Genomic DNA, 17,500 nt, shown 5'->3' on the forward strand with positions numbered 1-17,500 from the left:
GAGGTCAGAGGTCAGAGGTCAGAGGGCGGCCCGGTGGGGACTGGAGATGCAGGGTCGGCGCGTTTGTGTGTGTTTCTGTGTGTGTATGTGTGTGTGTGGGAGTGTGTGTGGGGGGTGTTTGGGTGTGGGTGTGTGTGTGTGTGTGTGTGTGGGGGGGGGGGGGTGTTTGGGTGTGTGTGCGTGTGTGTGTGTGTGTGGGGGGGGGGGGGGGGGGGGGGGGTGTTTGGGTGTGTGTGCGTGTGTATGTAACTGAGAACAGCAGGTGTGATGATGTAATGATGTACGATTCTTTTTTTTTCTTCTTATCAACACATTACTGCTGTTTCATCCAGAATGGCTATGAAATGCACGGTCAGCAAAGTACAAAGTCATTCAGAAAACCTGCCATGCACAATAAAACTGGCCATTACAACACTGACATTGATAAGCACATGGTTTTGGATTTGACATACATTCAGGATGTCCGACCCAATCATCCAAGAAAAGCCATGAATCATTTTGCATTCGTGAATACATGTGCATCATGTGTGCGCCACTTTAAAGCCTCAAAAGATTTGATTTTAGACGCAACGTCGCCACCTGGTGGGGATGTGCGTACATTCGAGTCAGGATAACGTGACAAATAAATCGATAATGAATACACAAAGCAGACGGTAAGCTATGATGATAGCGATGCACAACCTACAACCTCTGAAATACTATTGAAATAAATTTGATCCAAATATCATCAATTTAATTTCTTGTATCCATACTCGTAAAAAGAGTCTACATGAGAGCTGCATGCAGATTACCTTTTGTAAAGTGCACTTTAAATCGCACCTTTTAAGTGCGCTTTGAAAACATGAGGCAGCGCTGAGCGATCAGCAGACACATGTTTGCTATGAAACAAACGCTTTGAAACAAGTACATAAAGAGCAGCTATGTTACTTATAAACAGCCAAAAAAACAAAACATGTACACAGCAGTGCATGTCGTCTTTACTTCAAAACAGTCTCCTGTTTCGCACTTCATGAAGATCTCATGCTGAGCCTTCAGCTAGGACAAGCTGCAGCAAAAGAGCACGGGTCACCGGCTCACAAAGCAGGACACCACAGAGGCTGCCAGACTGCCACAAAAACATGGAGTGGCGACAGTAACACGTGATATGCAGCTGGGTCGAGCTTACGTGTCCTCCCTGATTGCCGCCGCTGGATACCGCGGGGGTACCCGTCGGCTCAGCCTCCTGTGTGGACACCCCAGTGGTTACCTCCTCATCCTCCTCACAGCGTACCCTATGTGGCAGTCGACCTGGCTCAGAACACTGGCGGGGATCTCAGGCTAGAACGTACTGCTTACTGTCTCACTCATTCAATTCACTCAACTTCCTCCTCAACCATGGAACCATGGATGGCTTCGAAGATGGGTGAATTCTTTATTTTCACTCTGTAGACTCTCTTAACCGTTTGATCTCCTAACCGTCCTTCAAATCCTTCACCGAGCACAATGAGAGATTGGGTAATGGTGAACGTCTTGCCATATTAATGCCCTATAAGCTTGAGTGGCGTATAAGGAGATAGGGTGTATCTGCTAGTAATTTACTCTGTGTTTGCGTACAAAGACATCCGGTAGCAAGGCCGCTGACTGACCACACCTTGATTTGGATATTGAAATGATCGCTGTATCTTTGCCTAAAGGATTTTCTCCAGCAGAATCGTATGATACCAACATCAATTAATAATTGGGTTAATAAAGGGTTAAACCACAGCAGATTTGCAAACCTCACAATGTATAGCATTATAAAACGATTTAATCGATGTTCTCTATTGTTTGCACTTTAAAGATGACATATTATAGCAGGTATGAGTGTGATTAGCAGTGGGCGTGTCCACCTAGATTGACCTAGACTGCACACATCTGGGTGGACACGCCCACCCGTGATGTCAGAAGAGGCCGATTTTCAAAACCGCTGGTAACGGCTAATCCCACTCACACCTGGTGGTAAAATACGTCACCTTTAAAGAAAAACTGAGGCCCAATCCCATTTCTACCCCTTACCCCTACCCATCCCCGTTGTTTTGAAGGGGTAAGGGGAAGGGGTAAGGTTGAAGGGGGAAGGGGTAAGGGGAAGGGGTAAGGGGGAAGGGGTAAGGGGAAGGGGGAAGGGGGACCTTACCCCTTCAAAACAAGGGGGAGGGGTAAGGGGAAGGGGTAAGGGGCAGAAATGGGATTAGGCCTAAATGTTTGCCGTGAGCAGCTGACCTGGTCCACCTCCCCCTGGGTGATGGGCTGGGTCTGGAAGCGAGCGTTGGCCCTGCGCAGTCGGGTGTCCCCCACCCTACCCCCGGCCTCCTCCACCTCCTCCTCGTGGGCCTTCTGGGGGCCCGAGAGGCGGTTGAACAGGGCCATCTTCTCCGCCAGGCTCAGGCTGGACAGGTCGGGTTCGTCCGAGGACGGGACCCCCTGGCCCTCCCCCCCCTGGTCCCCCCCTCCCCCTGTGGGAGGGGGTTGGCCTCGCTGGGGCGCCCGGGGGTCCGGGTTCTCCTTCTCCTGGCCCTGGGTACGCTCCTGGAGCAGGAGGGTGCTCTGGGTGCTAGGGTTGGGACAGGGGAGAGACGGGAGTCAGTCAACTTTATTTATATTTTCATTTTATTTGTATTAGTTGTATTTCGATTAGTGCCGTCAGTTTAACGCGTTTTTAACGGCGTTAGCGCAAACCAATTTTAACGGCGTTCATTTTTTTATTGCGCGAATAATGCTACGCTACACCGGAAACAAAACAACAAGCACGCCGCACAAACTTGTTGGGGCAAGCAAGGATACGGAGCGGGTGAAAAACTCCTTAAAAGTGTGTGTTTGTTATGTTATTGTGTGTCACTCTGTTCGAGCCTGCTGCACGAGAGATCAATGTCGTCATTAGCTGTTACGTCTTTCTGAACAATCGCAGTAAAATAAATATAAATTGAAAAATCCATAGATACAATAAATGCAACCACTAGACCTACGAGGATCAAACAAGTTATTTACAAAACTCGCTCTTCCCAAACTGAAAAGGTGAAGGTAGGCTGAAGTCCTTGCTGGACGTAAACCCAACTCACAGGTTCTCAACCTTTGACCTCTCCCAGAAGACACTATCCCTAACATTAGTGTTTAATTGAGCAAAGGCTGACGGAGAAGGATAACAGAGCTATAGTGTAAACACAGTTCTGTTCCTTGCCCCTACAAGGTGTGCACAGCTAAGCCAAGTGCAACTGCAGTACTGCATATTGGCCAGCAGAGGGCCAGTGGGTAGACTAAATGTGAATTCGCAATTAATTCTTAGTATGTTGATTCAATCATAGCTCTAATGCTGGCCCCGTTAATCGCTAGGAACCACAATCAGAAATGGTATCAGACACACACACACACACACACACACACACACACACACACACACACACACACTCACACTCACACACACAAACACCAACACACATTTGTACCTGAAGCTGGTCGTGGTGATTTTGACTAAAGTTGGGCTAGAGTTTCGGGCCGCAGTGTGAACGACGACAGGATGTGATGTCACATCGGTGTCCCTACAGAAGATAACAATTCAAGTGAAGGACGGAAGGTAAACATGAGAAAGCCTAACGCAGATAGATGTCACAAGTACACATAGACAAGACAAGAGAGAAGGTGCAGAACGATATTTGATGGGATGCAAATTGTTGTGAAGAATGGGGGGAGACGAGAGGCAAGGAGAGGTGAGGAAAGGAGATGAGCCGAATAGATAACACTCGGGACATGTTCAGATTTCAGGCCTTTCTGATCGATTCAGATGTGGTCTTTGCCACTATGCGGTTTTTGCCTACAGCGCATGTTAGTCTCACAAATCAGCCCTTAGATCAACAATCTAAAGTCTGATAGCCAGGCTTGAATTTGGGTGAACTGGGCGTTTGCTTCATATTTGTTTTGCCCAATCATGTTGCCAGGAGTAATGTGCCATGTAATGTGCTATTAAACATCTCGGCCAGTTGTAGTTAAATGTAAAAACAAGAACAGTCTGTTAAGGCCCCAAATCAACACTGTGCAGACTGGCGTCTGTGGAAAACAAATACTCAAATTAATCGTATATTTGATCAGAAAACAGCCAAGTGTCGCTGTTCCCCTTTAAAGGAGACATATTATACCACCAGGTGTGAGTGTGATTAGCCGTTTCAACCCACATCTAGGTGGACACGCCCACTTGTGATGTCAGAAGAGGCCGATTTTCAAAACGGCTTAGAATGGCTAATCACACTCACACCTGGTGGTATGACATGTCACCTTTAACACAAGAAGAGGTTCACATGAGGGACCTACGTGGTGGCGGTGTCCACCTCCCGGCTGGTGACGGGCTGGGTGTGGGATCGGTCCTGCACCCGACGGAGGCGACGCTCCACCGCCACGTTACGGGAGCGAGGCTTGGGAACGCCGCCGTCTGACGCCCTCTCCAGCTCCTGGCGGGAGACAGAGAAACGCGTCTCGGGTTTAGAACCAACACAACGAGGCGGAGGGGCCAGGTCCCAGCGGTGGACGATACACTGAACCAGATTGAAGGTTATCTAGTGAATCCGGGGTCACTTCCTGCTCCCGAAATCAACCTGTTCTTATCCTCGCAAATAAACACAGACAAACAAAAAGCTTTTTCTGCATTCAACATCGCAGAAGAATGGTTGATTGACTCATTCGTTTGTCATTTGTCGTTGGAATTGAACTGAATGAATGAGACTGACATCAAATTGGAAATAGAATATTGCATTGTAATACGGATTGGATCGCTTTATGGTATTACATCATAAGGTGAAGTGTTTGTTTTTTGTTAAAATGCTTGTTTAAAAAAACGTGATGCCGGAAGAGAATCAATCGAACATCGGGAATCTGTAAGAATATTTAATTTCTTTACTACGAGGTGCATGTTCCTTTAAATCTGTGCATGCCGTGTTCCAATATCCATACTATCCGTACTTACTAGCCTAAGTTTGAGCACGTAGGGCGTTCCGATTCAGATCGGGCGAAAATAAGTGAACTGAGAGGACCCGGATGGTGTACTCAAAACGGTCAAATCGCGAAGTGTGTGGCAATGTACACTTTTCGTACTCAACGGCAGCCATCTTAGCTACGTAGAGGAAGAGGGCGGAGCCAGGCTGAGCCAACGTCGGCGCATTTTTCACATAGCCTGCATTAATAGTGTAATTTTGTAGTTGTTATAGCTTTTATAGCTTTTTATACCTGCTAGGCGTTAAGAGTTCACCGTTCAAAGCGGGATGTTTATTGCGGGGGAGGAGCCGCGGCGGCAGTCGTGATCGTAATTTCCGGTTAGTGCACCATGGAGTACTCGATTTGGAACAACACTGACATCTGAAAATTAGCGCACTTAGTGAGTGCGGATAGTGTACTTCGTTTAAGTGTACTGATGGAAGTATGGATATCGGAACACGGCACTGGTGTTTTGGTTGATGCAGATGAACCAGAGTGTTTACCCTGAAGAGGGATCTCTTGGCCGCCACGCTCATCTTGGCTCTCTCGTCTAGCGTCTGCTCATCTGTGGCTGGGGAATACGAAAAAAATCGGTTACGCCATACTGCAGTACACTGTATACATGTGTAGTACTAGGAAGTAAATAACAAATCAGACAATTAAATTGCTCTAGCTGTTAAAGGTCCCATGACATGCCACCAGGTGTGAGTGTGATTAGCCTGACAAGCCGTTTTGAAAGTCTGTCTCTCAGACTTTCAAAGTCACACTCACACCTGGTGGCATGTCATGGGACATTTATTCGAGGTCCAGTTATGCTGACCTCAAAGCTATCTCTATTATCTAGTATAGATAGTATTATATAATACCTCATCCTTTAGTATAACAACATAGAGACAAAAGAAAGAGGAGCAAAGTGTTTACCATCAGCCTCCTGATGCTGGGTTGGACTCATGCGAGACCTTGGGAAACGAAGACAAAAACATTGGCGTGACCATACAGTAAAAAAACTTTTATTTGGCGTCTGATAGCTGCAGTCTTGGACAGGCACGTCACAATTATCTGCTTATCTGAAACAAAATGCGTGTTTTCTTGGCAGAGTCGACTGTTGGCACACAGAGGAAAGTGAAGCATCACAAACTAGAATAGTGTCACCCGATACAGTTACAAACTTTGCAAAAATGGTATGGTACATCACATCCTTTTCCGACATCAAAAAAAATACATAAAAGATGTTAACTTACAAATTGTTATCGTGCATAACATTACATACTTTGCAAGGGTGTCAGCTATAGGTCGTTTTAAAAGATTGTCAAGTTGTTAGTACACGGAGGACTTTCTCCACCAAGGAGGACTTTTATTGTGAAGTCCTCCCGCCTGTACCTATGGGACTCCATGCGCTCTGCGGAGGTTATGGGCTGGGTCCGGAAGCGCTCGGACATGCGGCTGTCCTGCCCCGGGGTGATGTAGCGGCGGGGCCTTCGGACACCACTGTCCCGCTCCGCTCCACCGCCGTGAGCCGGCTCCACCTCCACCGCCGACGGCTCTGCTTTAGCCGGCTCCCTTGAGGTGGGACACATCCCATAAGGAAACACGGACAGAGACGACCACACAGGACACAGAGGGGAGGTACGAGTTGTGAGCGAGCGATCATCAGGATTAGGGAACAATTGCCTCCGACGTGAATTTTGTTTTTAGTGGGGTTGGTTAGAGCGTCTCCTTGGAAACCACGCAGCCGAGTTACCTGAGTAGGTCAGGCAGGGGGTCGCTCACACACTGATACTGCAAGACAAGTCGACCGCCGACCCCCCCCCCCCCCCCCCCCCCCCCGTGGCAGAGCGACAGCTGCGGCGGGGTCGCCGCATGTCACTCGAGGCATGCACCGGTTTAACCGCCAAAACCGTTCCAACACAACAAGCAACTCGGTCAAACGAATGAGGCTGGATGGACCCACGGCCGATTCCGGAGAACCGTGGCACGCAACGTGTTCCCCGTCGCGAAATTCATGTCCTCTCAACCCCTCGTAATGCTTCTGCTGCTTTCGTGACAAGGCCGTAGGCCGGATTACGTAAGACGTTCACAGCACACGGGCGCACGAGCAGGGTTAGTCAGCGGTCGCCAATGCATGCCGGGTCACCTACAGCTCGGGCTTGCGGTTGGCGTTCTCGAGGTAGGAGTGGCGCAGCCGAGCTACGGACACCCGGGTGTCCAGGGATCCCACCTCCCCGTTGGCCAGCCCCAGGGCAGCCGAGGCCAGGGCCACCTCCCGGCCCGCCGCCACCTCCCGGCCCGCCGACGCCCGCTCTGCGGCGCGGTACATGGCCGGGCGCTGGCCCATGCCCACGTCCGACATGGAGCGGACACGGACTTTAGGCTTGGGTCCCCCTCCGTTGCTGCTATTCGACTGCCTGCTGGTGGACGAGGTGTCCTGGAGGTACACGGCCAGGTCTGATCGCTGGTGTTCCTGGGGGACTTCCTGGGTCGGGGCCTGCCGGCGCTGGATCTGGGGCTCCTGAGGCCGTTGCAGTTGGATCTCTTGGTGCCGTTTCCCTGGGATCTCCTGCAGGTGCTGCAGGGGTAATTCCCGGGGGTGTTGTAGTTGGATCTCCTGGTGGGGTAGCCGTGGGATCTCCTCAGGGTGTTGCAGTTGGATCTCCTGGGGGTGATGTCGTGGCAACTCCTGGTGGCGTTGCCGTGGGATCTCCTGAGGGCGTTGCAGTTGGATCTCATGCAGGTGCTGCGGCGGTATCTCCCGGGGCCGTTGCATTGGGATCTCTTGGAGTTGTTGCCGTGGGATCTCCTGCGGGTGTTGCAGTGGGATCTCCTGTTGGCGTTGCCGTGGCGTCTCCTGAGGGCGTTGCTGTGGGATCTCTCGGGGTCTCCTTTGGAGCTCCTGAGGGTGCTGCAACGGTATTTCCCTGGGATGTTGCAGTGGGATCTCTTGGTGGCGTTTCACTGGGAACTCCTGAGGCGGTTGCAGTTCGCTCTGCTGGTGCCGTTGCCGTGGCACCTCCTGAGGGGGTTGCAGAGGGATCTCTTGAGGTCTCCTTTGTAGTTCCCGCTGGAATCGTTGGGATTCTGGCTGTCGGGACTCAAAGTCCCGCTGCCTGTCGCCCTCTCTGCGGTTCCAGGCTGCTTCATACGGCGGCTCGTACTGTTCTCGTTTTGGGGGATCGTGCGACACCTGAAACGGTTGATGCTGGCGAACGGGTTCCCTGTGGTACACCTGCTCAGGATGCTGCTGCTGCTGCTGCTGCTGGGGATGTTGGCGTGGTGGGGTGGCGTGGGGAGGCGGGGGTTGCGGCTCCGTCCACCTGGACGCCCTCCCTTCCTGGCCGTCCAGACCCTGCCGGGTACCTCCGGTTGACCTCTCACCGGCGGCGACCGGCCCTCGCACTCGGTCGTCCAGGCCTCTCTCCGCAGGCCGCTCCCTCTTCCAGTCGTCCCCGGACATGGTCGCCCGCCGCATCCGGGGACTCAACGTCTCCGGCTCGCTGTCGTCGCTCTGCCCTCCGTCCTGGCTCCTCTCCCGCCGGCGGATCTCCGAGGGCAGCACCGCCTTCCTGCTCTTCAGCAGGCCCGCCGTGTGGGGCTCCGCCTTCAGCGCCTGCCGGGCCTCTTGTCTGGCCTCCAGGCGGGCCTCCCTGTGTGTGGCGTAGATCTGGTCGGCGCTGACCCTCCTCCGGCGCTGGACCTCCGGCGGACCCGGCGGCACGGTGCCGGGGGCGCCGGTCGGTTCCGACTCGCGCCCCGTGCCCGGATGTGGACGGGGGGCCGCAGACCTTTGGTAGTCTGGGTAGTCTGAGTGCTGCTGCTGTTTGACGGTGTACTGAGGAGCATCGCCGACGGCCTGACGCTGGGGTCGGTTCCCCTGGGGGCTGTCTGGACTCCACTCGGATGGCCTGTGGACGGCTTCATCCCGTGGTAACCTCTCTCTCGCTCTGATTCTTAAAGGGGGGAGGACAGACGACGAGATATGGCGTGATTTGAGTGCTGATCAAGAGGGGATAGTGACACTTACTTTTTTGTTGTTGCTGTTTAGTTTCATTTGAATATACTGAAAACTGTTTTTGCCATTGCACCGTGGGGAAAAGAAGACAGTCAAAGCAATAACACAATATTCAGTGCGTTAAAAATAAAAAACAATCTCAACGTTTAGTGGTTCTTTCTCGGGGTCTATTGAGAAAAATAGATTGTAAAATACACGGCCACATTTTCAACGAATAGAAAGCATAAAAACGGTATAAATATACATACTATATCGTTATGTACAAACTGAATCAATAAAAAGCCAAGCCCGATTCAACCTAGAGCCATCCTGGGCCAAGAGCGAGAGGCAGGACCAAATCAGACTCTTCCTTAAAATAGCAACAAGGTCAAGTGGCAACATAGTCCGGGTTTAACATTGATTCAAAGTTCAAACAACTCTCTTCTCACTGGCCCCTTCATGCCTAATTAGTGAGCAGAACTATTTTAATCGATGCTCTTTTAACCTAAAGTACAGAGGCATTGCATTAATCTCCTTTGCATTTGCCTCGGCATCAATTGGTTTAAGCTGTGACGTTACGCCTGACCCCACAGCTGTAGCTAGTCTTTAGCTAGCTCTAGCTAACATCCTTGTGTCGCCTGGCCAGCTTATATCGTCACACAGGAAACCAAGATACCAGAGGTAGAAATGAATGTAGACCAGCAGCCTGTTTTCAAATATATTGGAACATTCATAGAATTCCCCTTCTTTCCTGCCTGGGACTCTTTTGTAGAAAATAAAGTATTTTCATCAGCTCCTGTTGGGACTGCAAGGGGTCTTACCGGCTGTTCAATAAGAAGGTTATCTAGGGAATCTGGGTCACTTCTTGCTCCCAAAATATACCTGTTCTCATCCTCACAAATAAATAAAAACAAACAAAAAGATTTTTCTGCATTCAACATCGCAGAAGAACGGTTGATTGACCAGCCATTTGTCGTTGAAATAGCTACGACTATATATCAGATGTTGATTTGTTGTTGTTTCGATGTAAATTATACCACAGGTAAGACTGGACCTTTAGAACGGGATCAAATGAGCATGACAGCCTACCTTTCCCACCTCCAATGAACAATAACTCATCAGTATGAATATTATCCACCATTGATATGGCCCCCCAACCTCTAGGTTAAAAAATCTTCAATTCATGGGCATAGTAGCAAAATCGGCCCATCAGTAAATATTATAGAAAAGAACAAGATTGATCTAGAGATACATATTTGTGCGTGGACTTTATTCAGATGGGGAAATCCCACAATCTCTAGAAAGAATTAACTAACATAGCTCACTGGAATAATTGTGTTTATTGTCAAATTTTTTCGAATTCGGCCAACGGAGTACACAAATATCGGACCAATGACATTTTTGGGCCGGAAACATAGATGCTTTTGCAGACCGCAATATTTTCAAACCAGGCATATAAAGCATCATGTGTAGCGCACGTGGATGATGGCTGGTTTAGGCAGCCTCATCAGGCCCTGAGTCAGGCCACGTTTATACATAGCAGGGTATTTATAGAAACGAATATTTCCCCCCCTCCGTTTTCAAAAATAACATTGTGCACGCAACATCGTTTTCAAAAAAGTTGGCGTTTACATCAAAACGCATAAATACGCCGTCGAGCGCCATTATAACTATGCCAAACCTATGGGCGGCAGTGTAGGGAGAAGGATAAAGCCATGAAAGCCAATCAGAATCCTCAGAACAACAACGAATAACACGAGCGTCTTCCTGTTCCTTTCAAACAAACAATATGTCACGAGGTTCATTCGTGTGGACAGACAGCGAAGTGGAGTTACTCCTTAAGGTCGCTTTGCACAAACGTAAAAATGAGTTCCACCTTAACAGCATCCATGATAGCCAAACAAACTGTAAACATAGGGCGCTCATATGACGTTAAGCATTTCCTGGCACATAATGTGACGCTTCAGAACCTAAAACCCTGTTGCTCCCCGTTCACCCGACAACACATAACCGGCGTTTTCAGAAATCTCCACTTTGGCCGGAGTTTTTAGAAATGATCGTTTTCGGTGCTAAAAACTGCGTTTTCGTGTAAATGAGAGGCCAAACCGCGGGGAAATATCTGCGTTTTCCCTTCGTGTAAACGGGGCCTGACAGACTGATTGGACTCTGGGTCAGGGTCAGGCTGAACACCTGTTGCATACTGAGTAATCAGTGTGCAACAGGTTAAACCAGCCATCACACACAGACACACTCCACAAAGCATTACTCTCTTCTATTAGAAACAGGCAGAGCGTGACGGCCCTTTAAATCTTTCTTCAATCTTTTATTTTACGAACATCATATGTTCTTATGATAGCACTGCAGTCCTTCTAAGTTGAGCTGCAGTCTTTCATGAACTCACACAGCATATGGTTGGTTTATATTTGACCGCAGAACTGGGCCAGCGTGACAGGACTCTGGAATCATATTATAGAATGGTTCCACCCCCTTGCAACAATAGTAAGTTGCTAGCAACAACTTGATGGCTACTTTTGACCGTCCTAAGCCAAAGATGCGATGATGGAAACATAGCTTCTAAGCCACTGTCGGTCACTGACACTGTTACATGTTCAGTTCTTTATGAAACGTAAGCAACTTCATATCGTAAACGGTTCCATGTGCAGGTGTCTATTGACAGTGTAAGTAATCACCAGCCATGGTGTGAATAAATATAGAACCAGGGGGGTGATAACTACACAGCCCGGAAAAACACAATCTGAGTTTGTAAGATTGTTCCTAAGAAACCTTTCATCTATCCTGCGCAGCGTTGAACAAGCAGTCAATCTGTCAGTCAGTAAGTCAGTCAGTCAGTAATGCCCCGTGCCCACTACATGCGTCCGTCGACTGATCCCCATTGACTTTCAATGGGGACGGACGCGCAATGCATTGTGGATCCGTCCGTTCCGTTGGAGCCGTCGGCTCAGTCATGGCTCAGTCAAAAAGTTGAAAAATGTTCAACTTTTTCGGCAGCGACGGATCCGTCATCCAATCAGATCACGTATGCAAATTTAAGCACTGTGACGCGACTCGGGCTCTGACGATACTGGAAAGCGGGTCATCTTGCCTCGCAACAAGCAGGAAGAAGCGGGAAGAACCCGGCGAACCGATTTGATTGGCTGATGGATGCATCTGCAAAGACTACTCCCCCATCAGTCAGCCACGCCTTCCCACATCAGTCGACGGACGCATGTAGTGGGCATGTAGGGTAAGTCTGCCCTCTATTGAGCGTTCGATTCAGCTCAAACCCACCGCCGTAACCCCTGCCGACGGCCGACGGCCCAACGGCTCCGCCCCTCTGCGGTCGCTCGGACTCACCCTTGTCTGCTGAGGATGCTCTGGGCCTGCTGCTCGATGAACAGGTCTCCGGGGGAGATGCCGTAGCGCGGGGAGGGCAGCGAGTTGCGGCGGCCGCTGCGCGGAGAGCTCGGCACCGACGCCACGCTGAGGTCCGCCCTGCTGGAGGAGAAGGAGGGCTGGCCGGGCTCCGGGGGCGGCGGGGGGTGCTGGTGCTGGGGGGGGGGATGTTGCTGTGAGGTCTGGGGCGGCTGGCGCTGCTCCTCGCTCCTGGGTCTGGACGCCGCAGCGACGGCGTGCTCCTTGGCCCCTCCGCCGCCCCCCCCCCGCCGGTGGTTCTCCGTGTTCATGGCCCTCTCCCGCTCCGAGAACCGGCCGGGCCGTTCGTGTGTCGGGGGCGGGGCTTGGGCGGGGTGGGCGTGGTGGCCGGAACCGGTACCGGCTGGGGAGTCCTTCTCCGATTGGGTGCGCATGTGAACCCGGCCCACGCCGGAGCTGTAGGGTACCCTGGGCTCCGGCCCGTCCTCGCCGACCGCCTGCCTGTCCCTGTCTCTGTCCCGACGGGCGCTAGGGGGCGGCGGCGGCGGCTGCGGGCCGGGCGGGTCCTGCTGGCCCTCGCGGCGGGACCGGTAGCGCGGCGTGTAGTCCAGGTCGGGCTCCTGGTCCAGGAGGATGCCGTAGCGCTCCGAGAGCTGCCGCCGCCGCTCGGCTTTGTAGCGGGCGATGCGCTCGGCCTTAGAGCTGAGGCCGCCGGCATCCGCCGCCGCCGAGGCGCCGGACGACGCGGAGACGGGCTCGGCGCGGACCGCCGTGTGCACCGGGGCGCGGGTACCGCCGCCGCCGCCGCCGCCGCCACCGACTCTGACCCGCGACGACGACCTGTCCGGAGACCCGGCGTGCGTCTGGGGCGCGTCCATCTCCTCTCGGGTGTAGCGCCTCACTGTCGACGGAGCGTGGGAACACATGATGGGTATAAACTGGAGATTGTTTTTCTACTTTGTTAATTCTATGTTTTTTTGTATTTGTTGTTCTCCTAGCAAAGGGACAAGGCAGCAAGGTTTTTACTGTCCGGCAAACAGCCAAACGGAGGCTTACCATAGACATGCAGGGTCTACAAATACAATAGAAAGTCTCATAGGGTGCAGACAATTCCCTATAATGTGCAGTGTCTTCTTCCTTTATGTACATTTACCACAACAGCTTTGATTAACAGCTAGACAGGAGAAACGACAGATTCAGTCAAAAAGTCATAAACAGAAAGCATTCCTATACAGAAAGTCCTCATGAAGTCCTCATGCACACAGAAGATCATCATAGAGTTCACATACACACAGAAAGACCTCATAAAGTCCACAATACACACAGAAAGTCCTAATAAAGTCCACATACACAAAGAAAATCCTCACAAAATCCACAAACACACAGAAAGTCCTCATAAAGTTCACATACACACAGAAAGTCCTCATAAAGTCAACATAAATACAGAACTTCTTCATACATACAGAAAGTCCAAATAAAGTCCACCTAAATACAGTAAGTCTTCAGAACTTCTTCATACATACAGAGAGTCATAGACAGAGAGTGTTAATACGGAGAGAGTCTCCACGGTAACGGGGGTCCACGCTCACCCTTCAGGCGCGGCTCACAGTGGTCTGATGCGCGCGTGTAACGTGGGGAGTCCTCCTCCAGCATCCTATTGGCTACCGGACCCCCGGGCACCAGGGCCGGCGGGGCGTCCCCCTCAAACCCCTCCAGCCGCCGGGCCACCCTCTCCTTCCTGGGAAAGGTCAAAGGTCAGGGGTCAAAGGGAGGCAACTGCTTAAAGGTCCCATGACATGCCAACAGGTGCGAGTGTGGTTAGCCGTTACAAGCCGTTTTGAAAATCTGCCTCTAATGACATCACAAGTGGGCGTGTCCACCTAGATGTTTGTCGGACAGATGAGCAACGTTTGCTAAAGTCAACTGGGCAGGCTGGTAGACTGATCTATCAGCACACATCTAGTTTGACACGCCCACTTGTGATGTCATAAGGGGCCGATTTTCAAAACGGCTTGTAAGGCTAATCACACTCAGACATTTAAGCAAATCCCAAAAACAAATGTAATACTCGTAGATCTCATGAATAGGAATTTAACGCAGGAAATACCTGTTCATTCCAGATTCACTCGCTCTGGTCTTTTCAAATTGTTTCTTCAATTCTGAAACTGGGTGTGGGGGAATAGATGATAAAGGTTAGTTGTTCAGGTGAGCCAGAACGGTAAGGAGAGCATCCAGTGAAGGGATTTCTTCGAAATGATGAATCAAATCTCACCCTTGGGCAGGACAGCCAAAAGATCAATGTCGGAAACACTCTTGACCAACGTGCTCCTCTCGATTACCAGGAGGTCACTCTGAAAGCTAAACACACAACGGCCAGAAGGAAAACAACATAAAACACGATGTTATGAGACTCTGGGCTCAATGCAGAAAGCAATGTTGAAGTCGCATGATTACACATGTCTTAATTGGATCAGGTCAAAACCAAGTAGTTTCTGTAAAACAAATAACTAAATGATTAAAAAAATAATTAAAACGAAATAAAATGCATAAGATGTACTACATTTTCCATACATTTAGTCTTGGAAGACATCCCTCAGAAAAGCAGAACACATCTAGGCAGCTCTTAATCCCTGTTGGAGGATAGGCTGTGTGTGTGTTTGTGTGTCTTAGTAACTAGGTCAATCGATCTGTGACCCCACCTCTCTGATCCTAATGCCTTATGTGTGGGGGGACCAGCAAAGTCACCAAGACCAGTTTTAATCACTCTGTCTACCTCATGGCTCCATACCAGGTATCGGCTGAGCCCAAAACCTCATGCGTGTAAATATTTGCTTAGCCCAAAACCTCATGTCTGTAAATATTGGCTTTGAACGGCAAACACGCACTAAAAGAATCATTTTTGGTCAACAGCGGAGCCTGCCTGGGGAAGATTCTAACATGTGTTGGCAACACTATAAATTCTCCAGAACTTGGATGTCCTTTCTGCTGCAAGCTGCTGTTGCGCAACGCAAACTGAGAAGGTTGTACGTGTTGTTTCATCAGTCTCTTAAATTCCTTGGCTTTGGTGCCGCTATACTGACGTCGAGCAGAGAAGAAACAGAGAGAACTGTTCCTTCGTCATGGAACAAAAACTCATGCATGGTGGACCGCTTCTTGCTTCAGGTGATATATTGAGGCCTTTATTGGCATGCCAAGAAGGGATCTTGGGATAAGCTTCCCCAGCCAACTCTGGCTTTTAATGCTTAGCAGACATGATAGTCTTAAAGCTAGGCTAAAAGCCACAGCCTACACAGGCACTGAGTGGATGACCATGCAAATGCACTGCAGAACGCGCTGCGTACTCAAAAATGCACGCTTAAAAAAACGGTTTGATATTGATTTTGGTCTGCAATAAAACACACTGTGCTCTGTTGGTCTCCAATTAAGCAAAATGAGAGACCACTTAGACTACTAGAATGGAATATTTTACATTTTACTGAAATATTTGAAACTAATTGTGAAAGAGAAACATATCGATCAGCCACTGAAAAAGGACTAGGGCACCTGACTCATTTTAATTTATGCAATGTAAGAATAGTGCTTACAACTTGAGCTTCATGCCAGGAGGAGGCGGGGCAGGCTTGTGAGTGACCCTCCAGTTGCTAGGCAAGCCTCCCTACCTCAGACTGGGGGAAGAACGCCTGACCTAAGAGCGTTGTGGCGCTGCCAGCTCAGCGCTGAGCGCCGCCGGAGGGGACAGTTCGGTACTCCGTCACGTCCCGCTACTTACCTTAAGGTTCTCGTTGGAAAGGACACCGAGGCACACAGTCTGGGAGATGCTTTGTCGTCGAATCCTGCAGAAACAGAGGCCGAGTTAAGGACAGAGTCGACACGATACAAAAACCTTCTGAAACCACCGTCTTCAGTCTCGATGAAGCAGCTCTCATCTCACGGAAGAAACGGGGCGAACGTTTAAAGGCCGATCTTTCACTCATCTCTCGTCTTTGACGACAAAACGGTGCATCAGGATAAGCCAATATGTTTTGTGCTTATTTTAGGGACCACTCTTAAAATAAGGTTTTGTGTGACATGCCCCTGATCCATGGATGTGTAACGCAGCCGAGAATAAACCGCCTGTATCTATTTCAAGAGCTGAGGTTTTGTCATTGGGAAATGAGGAAGATTCTCAGCTCCACTTCACAGCCTGGCCACACGCGATCCGAGCATCTCACTCCCTTCCTCTCACCCCCTCTCTCTCACCCCCTCTCTCTCACCCCCTCTCTCTCACTCCCTCTCTCTCCCGCCCTCTCTCTCTCTCTCGCACTCTCTCCCTCTCTCTCTGTCTGTCTGTCTGTCTGTCTGTCTCTGATTGGACAGTTATAGCTGTTACAACGTTGTAGTTGAGATGGATCACATTACTGCTTATCCCTCCAGACCCCCTCCTCGATGACCTCATCAACCCGCCCCCGCCCCCCCCCCCCCCCTCCCCCAGGCCTTCTTCAGAGTGTGTTGTGTCTGCCCTGATAAACCCGGCCTGGCTAATTATCCCCCTCCTAGAAGATGAAGTGCAGTCAGACACTTGGTTTAGGTTTTCTTGTGTGTTTCAGGGTCTAAGGTTTATGGGGGAGTTTTAAAAGCACAGATGAATGCGGGCCAGTACAGCAGGTATAGACATACACATAAGCAATATGGAAGATATGTGAGTCTCCCCAGGGTTGGAAATAAGTCAGCCTGAAGGTTTCTTGAGAGGTTTGAAGACAGCGACAACATGGTTAAGATAAAGAGAGAGAGAGAGAGAGAGAGAGAGAGAGAGAGAGAGAGAGAGAGAGAGAGAGAGAGAGAGAGAGAGAGAGAGAGAGAGAGGGGGAGAGAGAGAGGCAGAGAGAGAGAGGCAGAGAGAGAGAGAGAGAGAGAGAGAGAGGCAGAGAGAGAGGCAGAGAGAGGCAGAGAGAGCGAGAGAGAGAGAGAGAGAGAGGCAGAGAGAGAGGCAGAGAGAGAGAGAGAGAGAGGCAGAGAGAGAGAGAGAGAGAGAGAGGCAGAGAGAGAGAGAGAGAGAGAGAGAGAGAGAGGCAGAGAGAGAGAGAGAGGCAGGAGACAGTGTGATGGCATTGGATCGGAGCACCTCATGACTTCATGATTGCATCCATTGTTGTGTGGTATTGTCTGGCACACAGCAAATTGCCTTGTCAG

The 17,500-nt window shown here is 50.3% G+C and overlaps 1 protein-coding gene across 7 annotated transcripts in view; it reads right to left on the reverse strand.

Moving 5' to 3' along the window:
- Positions 1-17,500, reverse strand: part of svilb (supervillin b) — a 61,850-nt gene that overhangs the window by 31,438 nt on the left and 12,912 nt on the right. For 4 of the 7 annotated variants that reach the window (XM_030363451.1, XM_030363448.1, XM_030363446.1 and 1 more), the window contains exons 2-14: positions 16,101-16,164; positions 14,604-14,689; positions 14,439-14,496; positions 13,921-14,069; positions 12,314-13,232; positions 7,113-8,918; positions 6,355-6,534; positions 5,896-5,933; positions 5,478-5,545; positions 4,318-4,454; positions 3,459-3,551; positions 2,239-2,569; positions 1,166-1,222 (exon numbers count right to left, since the gene is read on the reverse strand). In XM_030363451.1, the coding sequence (XP_030219311.1) occupies positions 1,166-1,222; positions 2,239-2,569; positions 3,459-3,551; positions 4,318-4,454; positions 5,478-5,545; positions 5,896-5,933; positions 6,355-6,534; positions 7,113-8,918; positions 12,314-13,232; positions 13,921-14,069; positions 14,439-14,446 (3,786 nt within the window). In that variant the 5' untranslated portion in view covers positions 14,447-14,496; positions 14,604-14,689; positions 16,101-16,164. The remainder of the gene's footprint in view (positions 1-1,165; positions 1,223-2,238; positions 2,570-3,458; positions 3,552-4,317; positions 4,455-5,477; positions 5,546-5,895; positions 5,934-6,354; positions 6,535-7,112; positions 8,919-12,313; positions 13,233-13,920; positions 14,070-14,438; positions 14,497-14,603; positions 14,690-16,100; positions 16,165-17,500) is intronic. The other 3 variants (XM_030363447.1, XM_030363452.1, XM_030363453.1) reach the window with 3 other exon arrangements.

This window comes from Gadus morhua, chromosome 8 (assembly GCF_902167405.1).
Source record: "Gadus morhua chromosome 8, gadMor3.0, whole genome shotgun sequence".
Lineage (NCBI taxonomy): Eukaryota > Metazoa > Chordata > Actinopteri > Gadiformes > Gadidae > Gadus > Gadus morhua.